This window comes from Dermacentor silvarum, chromosome 11, assembly GCF_013339745.2.
Source record: "Dermacentor silvarum isolate Dsil-2018 chromosome 11, BIME_Dsil_1.4, whole genome shotgun sequence".
Classification (NCBI taxonomy): domain Eukaryota; kingdom Metazoa; phylum Arthropoda; class Arachnida; order Ixodida; family Ixodidae; genus Dermacentor; species Dermacentor silvarum.
In genome coordinates this window covers 2,197,963-2,211,111 of record NC_051164.1, presented here as the reverse complement: position 1 = coordinate 2,211,111, position 13,149 = coordinate 2,197,963, and the positions used below count along the sequence as shown (strand labels likewise).

The window sequence follows — 13,149 nt, the reverse complement described above, 5'->3', positions numbered from 1 at the left end:
CAGTAAACCGGTGGTCACGTACCTGGGGCTCACCATCGACCACCGGCTTACTTGGATTCCAGCTGCCAAGGTGGCCGTGACCAAAGCGCGCCGAGTCCGGGGGCTATCAGCAAGCTTCAGCAGCATGGTCGTGGATGCACCACGAAGTGGGCACTGTGGCTCAATGAGGCCGCAGCAACATCTGCTCTCTTCTACGCCCTCCCATTGGTGAACCTGTCTCCAGCCAGGAAACGCCAACTGGAGGGACTGCACAGGGGCGCCGTGAGAGCCATCCTGGGGCTCCCCAAGTATTTCCCAGTAGCAGCAACACTCGCCGAGGCCAACGAGTGGCCTCTCTCTCTCTCTCCGAATGCTCCAGCGAGCGCTGAGACACCTGGACCGGCTACACCGGACAACTGATGCCAGGGCCCTCCTAGAACGGCTTCGCAGCCTACCATCTTCACGGATGGGAGGGCTCTGCCTTCTCTACGAGCAGATGGTCACTCACCCACCAGTGGCGGTTGCCTCACCACCACCACACCACCGGTCACCAGAGGTCCACCTCTCCCTCGATGGGGCTACAATGCGCCGGACACTTGTGGCCACTCTCCAGCAGGCAGCATCCTGCAAACTCCAGGAGCAACTGGAGGGTTGGTTGCAGGTGTTCACCGCCGGATCTGTGACGCCGGATGGGTCAGAAACAGCGGCGTGCGTCATCCCTGCCAGAGCCATCAGCAGGCAATGCTGTCTTCCGTTCTCAGCGAGTTCGACAGTGGTGGAACTGGCGGGGCTTCACCTGGCTGCTGACCTCCTGGCTGAGGACCCATCTGCACAGCCGGTCGCTGTGCTATGCGACAGTAAACCGGCGCTGCAGTCACTTTCCAACTGCCATCGAGTTAGACTGACGGGGTCCCTCTTGGCCGCGAAGTTCTCGGCACTCGCCTCCTCCGGAGTGTCTGTCTCCTTTCACTGGCTACCCTCCCACGTGGGCATAGCTGGTAACGAGGAGGCGGACACCCTCGCTAAAGCTGCCCACCACCCAGGAGTCACATTCACTCGAGCAGTGGCGGCTTCAGACTACTCGAGGCCACGACTGAAGGAGCTTCTACTGGCGATCCACCCCGACCCGAGGGTGGCAGATGGCAAGTGAACCAAGCTGCTCCCCGAGTCTGGCCTCACCAGGCGAGACAGGGCCACCCTGCTACGACTCCTGACTGGCTGCATATGGACAGCAGCCAGGCTTCATGCCAAAGGCCGCATCGCCTCCCCCTCGTGCCGACGATGCGGCGACCCCGAGACACTCGAACACCTCCTCTGCGCCTCTCCCGCCCTAGCACAGGAGCGTTCGAAGGTCATCCGAGTCTATCGACTGCAAGGACTTCCTACTGACTCGCTCACCAACCTGCTGTTCCCATCCCGCTACCATCTCCCCGCACTACACAGCCTCGTGGAGTTTGTGGACACGAGTGGGATAGCGGCATACCGCTGAGCGTACCTGCCCTTGCCGGTCCCTGCCGCCTCTGCTGCCTACCCATGTGCGGACGAGCCCCCTGAACTATCTTCTCTTTCCTCTTTACCTCCTACTCCCCCTCTCCCCTACGACGCTGCGCCGTGCTCCCTGATGGGCTGCAGAATTAAGCGTCTCTTCCTTATTCATAATGAACACCATATATGCGCATCCTCCTCCCCCTCATCTCCTCTCCTCTCGGCATTCCTCCTCTCTCCGACGCTCCTCTCCTCTCCGGATTGCGCAACGAATGGCAACACCGCGCGCGTTCGGTGCGAACGCGGGTAAAACGCCGACGGCGTCGACAACACTTCTGCGCGTTGCTGGTGCTGCTGCATGTCCAAGTTTATACACCTGATAGAACTACCTTGAGTCGACCCCATGGCTGTTTCGCATACTACTCAGGGTTCCCCGACGGGAAGATGGTGTAATTTTTTTATTTTGGTGTGCGCTCATCAGCTTGGCTATTTAATCAGGACACTATTGACACTAAGCTAATATTACGTGTACCGGTGCGTTCGGTAATTTTCCCGTGTCAGCAACGTATACTCACTGACAAGTCCATAAGTCTTACTGACTGTGATGCAGCAGTGACTCCATAGCAGCACTTCCTTACCCCATCCTTGATATTGGCTGCCTTGTTTGGCTTCTCCGTTCAACGAACTGCGCACATTATAGAGAAATTACAGATAGAAATAGAAAGAAGCAAAAACATTAACAAATAAATTTACGAGGAGCTTCTTCACTGTGTAGAATTTCCATTTTATAAAATGTTTGGGCGAATAAGCGGATTTTTTTTTTTACTTTACTTGTTGGCTTCTTCACATTTCTTTTCTTCTTATATCTAACCATCTGGAACAACATCGAGCAATCTAATACCTTCAGAATTGGTTAAAATATTTCTCCTTATGTTTCTTGATAATTCTCGATGTTTGATATTTAATAAAACACCATGCAAAATGCCGCCTTAGAAAATTTCAGCATTTATTTAATTGCAAAAGACATACAATCACTTAAAGTAGGCCAAAATAAAAAAAAAACTGATCAGGAGGATGAGATGCTCGCCTCAGGAGACACGAGAACCGCTTTGCGGAGGGAGCCGTCAGACGAGAAATGAACGATCGGTGCAAGAAGCTTACCCATATGATCACTAAAACCTTTCTCATCATTCAAACCCTTCTTCAACGCTCATCACTCAATATAGGGGAATTATTGTGCTGGTCTGTCGGTGATTGCCTGTCGCGCTTGTTCTCTTTTTGTTTCCATGTTCCTACCCTTGACGCCCTCCATTAAGGATTTTGCGCCGGCTATTGATCGTGAGTGTAGGCTACGTCCCACTTTACTAGCTTACCATGTTTTATGTTTTGCGTTTAGGGTGATCATTTTCTTGAACATTTTAAGTGATCTGATGCTTGCGCATTCATCGCACTTGCGATTGAAATTGAAGTTTTCTGGATAATCCTGCAGAAATGCCGACAAAAGGCAACTCTCGCTCTTTTATACGAGCGTTTCATCTTCTTTGAATATCGTTGCCATCCATCGCTCCTCCTATAGAAATATTTTGATATTATATTCGCACGGGCCATAAAACATACTTCAACTTTCTTTACATCAAACAAGAAATAAAGCTTAGAATAAGAAATATCTACTTTTTCTAAAATAAAAATTCTTGGTGTCCAAATTTTAAAAACAATTAGAATTTTTCGGTCAATCATACTACTCATACAACTGATTTAACTCTGCCTGACTAGCACAAATTTGTATACAACTCTGCAAACCCCTATTTTTAAGACGACATATTACCTCCGGGTCCACTTGCACTACAATATGCAAATACATGTAAAACGTAGAAATTCTCTTATGAGACAAATGCTGGGCGCATTTGAATGAAATACATTATAGCGAGAGTTGCCTTTTATCGGCATTTCTGCAGGATTATCAAGAAAACTTCAATTTCAATCGCAAGTGCGATAAATGCGCAAGCATCAGCATTTGAGAGAGAAAGGTAACTTGCATTACCTATAGATGGCGGAATTTTCATTTAGAACAGAATTATTTTTAAAGAATTGTCGGAAACCTGTAATGAATGAATGAATGAATGGATAAACCTTTATTTGAAGCATTGACTTGGCAGTCGAGGTGGTAGGGTCCCTTATTTCAGGAACCCTCTGGCTTGGATCGCCCTCCGGGCCCGGGCGACGAGTTCGCGCTAGTCGACCAGGTCGGGCTTGGAGATCGCAACCTCCCACGTCTCAGCGATGAGGGTTGGGTCTGCGTCTGCTGCTATTGGTTGTGTCGTTGTAATGCTTGCTCGGGTGTGCTCACATTGCAGTAGGAGGTGCGCCAGGGTGTCTGGCACGTTGCAGTGTGGACAGGTGTAGCTGTATAGCGTCGGGTGGAAATGATGCAGTAAGCTTCCGTGGGTGAAGCTATTGCTCTGGAGTCGCCTGTAGTTGGTGCCTTCGTTTCTCGTTAGTTTTGGATGTGGTGGAGGGTATACCCTGCGTCCAAGCCGATAGTGCTGCAGTAGTTCTTGGTAAGTTAGCGGTATTGTTTCCGTTTCCTCTGCTGATTTGGGTGTGTGGGACATGTGGAGAATCTCGTGCGGGGAGGCCCGGTTGACGCTCGCGCGGGCCGCGGTGTGTGCCGCTTCATTCCCCTCGAGTCCCTCGCGTCCCGGAACCCACATGATGCAGGTGTAGGGGGGAGGAGTGTTGCCACGTTTCCCTATGTTCATCGCTTAATCTGTAAGTAAAAAAAAAATAAGGGCTGCCGTATCGCGACAACGCAAGCCCGTTTATCGCAACCCGAAGTGCGCATGCTCGTGCTGATGCACAGAGAATAAAAGCAGCCACGCTATCTTCAATAAACGCTATTCCATTGCTGGCACCTACTGCGTCTGTCGTTGTTACCCGCGCTACAGCAGTGGCGACGAGGATGGGATCTCATGTGAGCGTGGTCTGCGACTGAAAGGATCAAATGATGGCATCTCGCCCACCGGTTTTCGACGAGACGGTGAGCAGCTGGAGCACGTACAGGATACGGCTGGAAGCTTATTTTGAAGGCAATGGAATTACTGACGCGGCCAAACGCCGAGCTCTGCTGGTGTCTTCATTGAGCGATAATGTCGTGCGCATGTTGCAAGGGCGCCTTTCAACCGTGTCGGTTAACAGCCAGACCTACGATGAAGTCGTTGAATACCTCGAGGAACACTACAATCCTCAAGTTAATGAAATTGCGGCGAGTTTTTCATTCTTCATGCGTAAGCAACGGGATGGAGAGAGCGTTCGGGAATACATTGCCGACCTTCGGAGACTGGCGGAAAGTTGCAACTTCGGCAACTCGCTGCACCGTATGCTGCGAGACCGCATAGTATGCGGAATCAGGGACGACGACGCACGACGCTGCCTATTAACACGGAAGAAGCTAACTTTTGAGGAGGCAGAAGAATTTGCCATAGCTTCAGAGAAGGCGCTAGGCGACGTCCGTGACATGCGAGAAGCAGACCCAGTGACCACGGGAACCAGCATCAATGTGGTACAGTCGCAGCGAGGACGACGACCCTGGACGAAGTGGAACACTGCAAAGAACAACCATTCATGTGAGCGTTGTGGCGGTCCCCACGCGACACACACGTGCCGCCATCGAAACACCAAGTGTCACCTTTGCGGCAGGAAAGGTCATCTGGCAAAGGTTTGCAGCAGTGGCCGCTCTCGGGAACGTGGTGCCTTTGCCGTCGAGGAAATGGAAGGTGAGAGCGGAGAAGAAATGTTGCTGGCTCTTGTCGCTCACAGCTCCGCCGACAGAGCTACGTTGAAGCCTCTCGAGGAGGAGTTGACATGGCAGGGCCGGAAATTGCGAATGATTCTGGACACGGGTTCTCCGGTCAGCGTCATACCGAAGAACATATTTAAGAAACATCGCAGATGGTGGCCATCGCTGCAAAAAACATCGCTGCGCTTGACATGCTTCCTCGGGCCATTGCCAGTTGTCGGCCAGATAACCATGAGGGTTCAGTCTGGATCGACGGTTGTGACCAGCACGCTAATCGTGGTGGCATGTAACGGACCACTGCTCTGCGGCCGGAACACGATAGAGTCCTTCCGTAAGGCGGGTGTGTCCTTCTGGGACACTGGAACCACCTCAAGTGTAAATGTTGTTCGTGATAACAGGATGGCGCCTCTGCTCGATGAATTTTCCGATCTTTTCGAGAACAAGCTTGGCTGTTGCAAGGGCCCCCCTGTTCAATTACACCTTAAAGAAGGAGTCCGCCCACGTTTCTGTAAGGCACGTACAGTGCCTTATGCCATGCGCTCCAAGGTTTCAGCCGAGATCGACCGTCTTGTACAAGACGGAGTGCTTTCGTCGATAAGCATTTCAGATTGGGCAACACCGGTAGTGCCGGTAGCAAAAAAGAACGGCGATATACGATTGTGCGGCGATTTCAAATTGACAGTCAACCCGGCGTCGCACTTGGAACAGTATCCCCTGCCCAAAGTTGAAGACATATTTGCGGCGCTTTCTGGAGGCGAAGTCTTCAGCACTCTGGACCTGCGCAACGCGTACAATCAGCTGCCGCTGGACGACGAAGCTAGAAAGATCGCGGTACTCAACACACACCGGGGCCTTTACTGCTACAATCGCCTAGCATTTGGAATTGCTTCAGCCCCCGCCTTGTTCCAGCGACGCATGGAATCGATTTTGCAAGGTTTGCCGAATGTTCAAGTGTACCTCGACGACATCATTGTGGCGGAGAAGGAAAACGACACATCTGTACTGCGGCAGGTGTTTCAGCGGCTTCGTGAACACAACTTGAAGTTGAACAAAGCCAAGTGCCGGTTTAGGGAAGCACAAGTGTCGTTTCTGGCGCACCGCATCGATGCCAAAGGTCTGCATCCTCTGCAAGATAATCTCGAGGCGGTACTGGCCGCGCCGAAGCCAACATCGGTAAGCCAGCTGAAATCTTTCTTAGGCTTGGTTACTTATTATGCTAAATTCTTGCCCAACTTGTCAACGACGCTGGCTCCCTTATATTGCTTGCTGGCAAAGGGGGTGTTATGGCAATGGGGGCCATCGCAGGACAGCGCATTTCAAGAAGCAAAGGGTGCCTTAGGCAAGGCTAAATTTCTTGTCCACTATGACCCGCGAAAACCCCTTCGACTTGAATGCGATGCATCATCGGTCGGTTTGGGCGCAGTGCTGTCCCACCGCATCAAGGGCGAAGACTATCCCATAGCTTTTCGCTCTAGAACCTTGACGCCGGCGGAGCGCAATTACTCGCAACTAGAAAAGGAAGCACTTGCCCTAGTTTTCGGTGTGACAAGGTTCAGAGACTATCTTTTCGGTAATAAATTTTGTTTGATAACGGATCATAAACCGTTGACAGGGCTGTTCCATCCCGAGAAACCATTCCACAGATGGCAGCGGCCAGGATACAGCGTTGGGCGCTCCTTTTATCAGCGTATCAGTATGACATAGAATTCCGGAAAGGGTCATTGAACGCGAATGCCGACGCTTTGAGCCGTTTGCCGCTGCCGGAGCAAGGGCACCCTGGTAAAGATGATCCCGTCGAATATGTGCTACATGCGCAAGCTTTGACAGATTTTTCTCTTGGCGCACAGCAGTTGGCAGACAGCACGAGCGAGGACATGCTTCTCCGACAGGTGAAGACGTGGATTCTTCGTGGTTGGCCAAACCAGCTGGGGCCGGAGCAACAGTGCCTTCAGCCGTACTTCACCCGCAGATACGAACTCACTGTGAGTAAAGGTCTAATATACTGGGGTCATCGTGTGGTGCTGCCCGAGACCGAGCGGGTACCTATTCTGAGAGAACTTCACGACACCCACCCAGGCATGACTGCAATGAAGCGCCTGGCCCGTACGATGTTTTGGTACCCCGGATTGGACCACGACATAGAGAAGCTGGTACAAAGCTGCCAGCAATGCGTGCAATGTTGGCCCATGCCAGCGGAACAGGTCCCTTCAAGCTGGCCGAAAACCAACAAACGATGGTCTCGCCTGCATATCGACTATGCAGGGCCTGTGGAAGGTCACATGATCTTGGTGGTGGTAGATGCGGAAACGAAATGGATAGAGGCAGTACCCCTTAAAACAGCAAGTGCAGAAACTACAGTCGAAGTATTGCGAGGGATCTTCGCGCGTTTTGGTCTGCCCCATACAGTCGTTTCCGACAATGGGCCACAATTTAACAGTTCAGTGACTGAAAGATTTTTCAAAGATAACCATGTGTGTCATGTTACCTCCGCCCCATACTATCCGCAGTCAAATGGATTGGCGGAGCGGGCAGTGCGCACCATTAAAGAAGGTATCAAGAAAAATAAGGATGGAAGTCTGCTCAATCGTATTTCCAAGTTCTTGCTACGCTACAGGGCAACACCGACTCGAGATGGCAAGTCACCCGCCGAGATGTTGCTGGGTTTTCAACCCAGGACCCGCCTAAGCGCACATTTTCCAGAGGAAGAGGTGGCACGGGATCCCACGGTGAGCAGACCCCCGGCACCGTTGTCACAAGTCTTTTCACCGGGAGCGCCTGTTTGGTCACGGCAGTATAATCACGCTGGCCAGAGATGGTTACCCGGCACGGTGACGTCAACAAGAGGTAGGCGTATGGTCACGGTGGACACCACAGGAGGGGTGCAGCGCCGTCACGTGGACCAAGTGCGGCCACGACTAGCTGCGGTTGACGTAAAGCAAGAATTCGACGCAACACGGCCCGGAGACAACCAAGTCACAGAGAGTGATCAACCCTCTGCAGTGGACGACGCTGAACCATCTTCAGACGGATCACTTGGTACACCCCAGATTTCCAGTGAAGTAACCTCCAGTGTACCGGCGGGCTCAGAACTTCCGAGGCGTTCTACGCGCACAAGGAGGCCTCCCGACAGGCTAGGCTTCTAAGGGGGAGGAAGTGCCGTATCGCGACAACGCAAGCCCGTTTATCGCAACCCGAAGTGCGCATGCTCGTGCTGATGCACAGAGAATAAAAGCAGCCACGCTATCTTCAATAAACGCTATTCCATTGCTGGCACCTACTGCGTCTGTCGTTGTTACCCGCGCTACAGCAGTTAGGATTCCGCTATTGGGACTACAGCACTTAAGTGACGTCGACAAGTACGGATCACAAGGACGTACGCGTCGCTTAAACGCTATGCTTCCAATAACTTTTTAAAACTAAGTAGCTCAAACGTCAGTACTGGATTACGAATTGGTAACTCTGCGCGGGAAAGAGATATCATAGTCCAATAAACTGTATCGGTTAGAGCATCTAAAGCATCCAAGGGTGGACGCTTGGGAGAGTTAATACTTCTGGCGGTGCGCTCTTCTCAGCAATAAGAACTAGTTGGAAGTCAGCGCTCTTTCTCCACTCCACATTTTTTTCCTAAAACCATTCCCGCGCTCCACAAAGTAACGCCATGACCTAAGACATCGTTTATCAACAGTGTGAATGAGGTTTTTGCAAAAGTCCTACTTAGAAACTGGTTGTATAAGTACGACCGGTGCAGAATGTATTATGTCAATGCGCTTTGGATGTTTAAATAGGTTCATTTTAGAGAATTATCATACCATTTTTTTAACAACGTAGCTGTTCTTAGTGGAGCCTTCGCTGTCTGTACGGTGTCACTAAAGTCACGTGACCAGGAGAGGATGAGAGCCGCACCGGGGGAGGGCGGTTCTTGTGACCAGCAGAGGAGGAGAGGGGCGCTGGAGGAGGAGGCGACCAATGAGAGGGCGCGCTGGGCGCGAGGAGGAGACGCGATGGGTATAAGAGAAGGTGTTTCTGTGCGGCGTACCCTTTCGGATAACGAACGCGCATCGCAGGTGGGCTGCGATGCGACTATGGGAAGACCACGAGTAGTGCGTACTCATGAGGAAGAGGCTGCGTACCGCGAGCGTCAGCGAAAGTTGGCTCGTGAACGGGCTCGTCGCTTGATCTTATTACTGGCGCTCAAAAAAAAAAAAAAAGGTGGCGCAACTTTAGAAAGACATTTTCTGCCATCCTCGACTGCGCTTCCCTTCTCTTGGTATCCATTCCGTAACTCTAATGGCCCACCGGTTATCCATTGTACGCATTACATGGCCTGCCCAGCTCCATTTCTTTCTTATAACGTCTACTCGAGTGTTACCTATGCGTGTTTGCTCTTTGATCCACATCGATCTCATCCTGTCTCTTAACGTTAGGCCTACCATTTCCCGTTCAATTTCTCTTTGTGCGGTCCTTAACTTGTTCTCGAGTTTCTTTGTTAACCTCCAAGGTTTTCCCCCATATGCTTGCACCGGTAGAATGCAATGATTATACACTTTTATTTTGAATGACAGTGGTAAGCTTCCAGTCAAGGTTGGGCAACGCCTGTCTTATGCACTATAACCCATTCTGATTCTTCTGTAAATTACCTTCGCATTAGAAAAGTAGAGAAACAGCACGACACAGGACAAGTAAAGAGCACTGGACAGGGCGCTCTTGTCCTGTGCGCGCTGTTTCTGTACTTTTCTAATGATGAACCAACCAGCCCCTTAGAACACGCTCTCATGGTCAGGGTCCCGTGTGAATAATTCACGTAGATAAACTTACACCTGTGCAGACTCAAAAGGCTTACTGGCAATCAAAAATACTTGTTTCTTTGTGAGGCTATTGAGCATTACCTTTCAATTGCTTAATATTAATCTTTAACTCTCCTCTTGCACTTTCTCGGTTAAGGTTCTCAATCAGTTTTAAATCGTCCCCAGTGTTGCTGAACAAGATAACTTCATCTGCAAACTGAAGGTTGCGGAGATATTCACCGTTGATCCTCACTCTTAAGCTTTCCCAGTCTATTAGCTTGAATACTTCTCCTCAGCATGCAGTGAATAGCATTGGAGAGATTGTGTCTCTTTGTTTAACCCCTTTTTTGATAGGTAATTTCTACTTATCTTGTGAACAACCAATGTAGCTGTGCAATATTTGTTGATATTTCCCAAGAAATTCACGTATGCCTCCTGCACTCTTCGATTACGCAATGCCTTTATGACGGCTGGTATCTCTACTGAATCAAATGGCGTTTCATAATCCATGAAAGCTATGTAGACAGGCTGATTGTACTCCGCCGATTTCTCAATTACCTGGTCGATGACATCGATGCGATCCATTGTAGAATCCCACTTACTGAAGTCAAGTATTGTCCTGTTTCTACCGGAAGTTATCTTGGTGAACAGTTTATACAATACTGAAAGCAAGCTAATGGGCCTAAATTTCTTCAATTCTTTAATGTCTCCCTGCTTATATCTTAATATAATGTTGGCATTCTTCCATTTCTCTGGTACACTTGAAGTCGTAAGGCCTTGCGTATAAAAGGCCGTAAGTTTTCCAAGCATGAGATCTCGTCCATTTTTGATTAAATAGAGTCTTATTTATTTTTCTGCCACTTTTTCCAGGGTCACGTCTTGGAAGGCCCTTCTAACTCCATCGCTAGTTAAAGAAGGAGCCTCTGTATCCTGCTCATCACTACGTCCAATGAAGGTAGCGTGGCTGCTCCAGGTACTGTACCGGTCAATATGGAATTCTTCTGTTTTTACTATATTGTCACGTAGTAGTGACGCTGAAATAAACAGTCGTAAAACTGTGTATGACGAAACTTATTCTTTATTGGGCGAACCTGCGCCCACAAAAGCAAGCTACACTCAAAGCACAACGAAAGCGGCAAACACAGTCGGCGGTAGTCGAAAATCTGATCAGCGGCGAAACGCGTCGGCTTTTATACCTGAATCATCGAAGGTTCCAGATTAATCCCTGATGCCCACGGGTCTTCTAGAAAGTTCTAGACAATTCGCGTCGGTCATACAATCAGATAACATAAGCGTCGGTGAAAACAGGCAACGGAAAGAAGCATCGATAACGTTCTAGAAACTTCTGATACAGGCGCGTCCGGCGCCGAGCGATAACGTTTAACATTTGTTAGCTGGTGGAAAGCGGCCACCGGTGAAAGATAAACATGTATACGTGTCAATACCCTCCCCTTAAAAAGCATCGTCCCGATGCTACAAACACGAAAGCGAAAACAAAACCACGCGTACAGAAAGGGATAAAAATAATAAAGCAACAAACGACTTCAGTTCGTCAGCGGGCGTAAAAAGGCTTACGACGCACCACGTAGATGACTTCAGGTCGTGCGCGGCGCCGCTGTCATTGCGAAATACCGTCTGGCACGACCTCATAGTCCAGTGCGCCAATACGTCGGATGATCTTATATGGTCCGAAAGAGCGACGTAAGAGTTTCTCGCTAAGTCCTCGTCGGCGTATTGGAGTCCAGACGCAAACACGGTCTCCGGGCTGGTACTCGACGTAGCGTCGGCGAAGATTGTAGTGTCGGCTGTAGGTTTTGTGCTGGTTCTTCATGCACAGGTGGGCTAGTTGTCGACCTTCTTCGGCACGCTGAAAATAGCTGGAAACGTCAAGATTTTCTTCGTCGGACACATCCGGTAGCATGGCGTCAAGCGTCGTTGCCGGTTTCCTTCCCTAGACCAGGTTGAACGGCGCCATGTGCGTCGTTTCTTGCATGGCCGTGTTGTATGCCAAGGTCACGTACGGAAGGATGGCATCCCACGTCTTGTGTTCGACGTCGACGTACATTGCCAGCATGTCGGCGATGGTCTTATTTAGGCGCTCGGTGAGGCTATTCGTCTGCGGGTGGTAGGTGGTGGTCCGGCGATGGCTTGTCTGGCTGTAGCGCAGGATGGCTTAAGTTTGTTCAGCCGTGAAGGCCGTGCATGGACTGAAAAGCACCTCCACCAGATGTCACGTAGTAGTGACGCTGAAATAAACAGTCGTGAAACTGTGCATGACGAAACTTATTCTTTATTGGGCGAACCTGCGCCCACAAAAGCAAGCTACACTCAAAGCACAACGAAAGCGGCGAACACAGTCGGCGGTCGTCGAAAATCTGATCAGCGGCGAAACGCGTCGGCTTTTATACCTGAGTCATCGAAGGTTCCAGATTGATCCCTGATGCCCACGGGTCTTCTAGAAAGTTCTAGACAATTCGCGTCGGTCATACAATCAGATAACATAAGCGTCGGTGAAAACAGGCAACGGAAAGAAGCATCGATAACGTTCTAGAAACTTCCGATACAGGCGCGTCCTGCGCCGAGCGATAACGTTTAACATTTGTTAGCTGGTGGAAAGCGGCCACCGGTGAAAGATAAACATGTATACGTGTCAATATCATGGAAATTGCGGTTAACATTACCTTGTTTATCTTTAGCCCATATATATCTTGCCTGGTCCTATGCCAAGTTTTCTTCACACTGATACTAATAGGAAGAGTATAGCAGTGTGCAAGCGTTGTTGGGGTGCGCGATGACCAACACGTCACCAGCGGGCCGCGCACCTGACAGAAGGAAGAGTGCGGCATGTTACGTCAAAGAGGCAGAATCGTCGTGACTGCGTGGGACGGGCTTGCGTCCCAGCTACATCAGCTTCGTGCGGCCCCGGTCTATGTCCGATTTATGCCCGGACCACCATCAGCGAATGGAGTCGGGCCTGCGGCCCCGACTTCTGTCTCGACTGTAACGCAACCGTAGGGCGGGTTTATTCTGGCCGCAGGCAGCATCGCCATCCCACCCTGTATCAGCGCGGGATTTGTTAAGGAATCCATGGAATTCGAAAGAAGC

At 50.3% G+C, this 13,149-nt stretch overlaps 2 protein-coding genes across 2 annotated transcripts; both read left to right on the top strand.

The window, feature by feature from the left end:
- Positions 1-349: 349 nt before the first annotated feature.
- LOC119433593 (uncharacterized) lies at positions 350-6,722 on the top strand. Its single transcript, XM_037700847.1, has 3 exons — positions 350-964; positions 4,460-6,433; positions 6,684-6,722. Exons 1-3 carry the CDS (start codon positions 350-352, stop codon positions 6,720-6,722), a joined length of 2,628 nt encoding a protein of 875 aa, XP_037556775.1.
- A 198-nt stretch (positions 6,723-6,920) lies between these two features.
- LOC125941547 (uncharacterized protein K02A2.6-like) lies at positions 6,921-8,403 on the top strand. Its single transcript, XM_049659045.1, has one exon. It carries the CDS (start codon positions 7,135-7,137, stop codon positions 8,401-8,403), a length of 1,269 nt encoding a protein of 422 aa, XP_049515002.1. The 5' UTR covers positions 6,921-7,134.
- The last annotated feature ends 4,746 nt before the right edge of the window (positions 8,404-13,149 follow it).

Bases quoted from the DNA above. Each gene is read 5' to 3' on its own strand.
- LOC125941547 (XM_049659045.1), top strand. From the start codon at position 7,135: ATGCTTCTCCGACAGGTGAAGACGTGGATTCTTCGTGGTTGGCCAAAC.
- LOC119433593 (XM_037700847.1), top strand. From the start codon at position 350: ATGCTCCAGCGAGCGCTGAGACACCTGGACCGGCTACACCGGACAACT. The intron at 965-4,459 runs GTGGGCATAGCT...TGCGACTGAAAG, and splicing joins TTCACTGGCTACCCTCCCAC to GATCAAATGATGGCATCTCG. The intron at 6,434-6,683 runs GTAAGCCAGCTG...GTTTGGGCGCAG, and splicing joins CCGCGCCGAAGCCAACATCG to TGCTGTCCCACCGCATCAAG.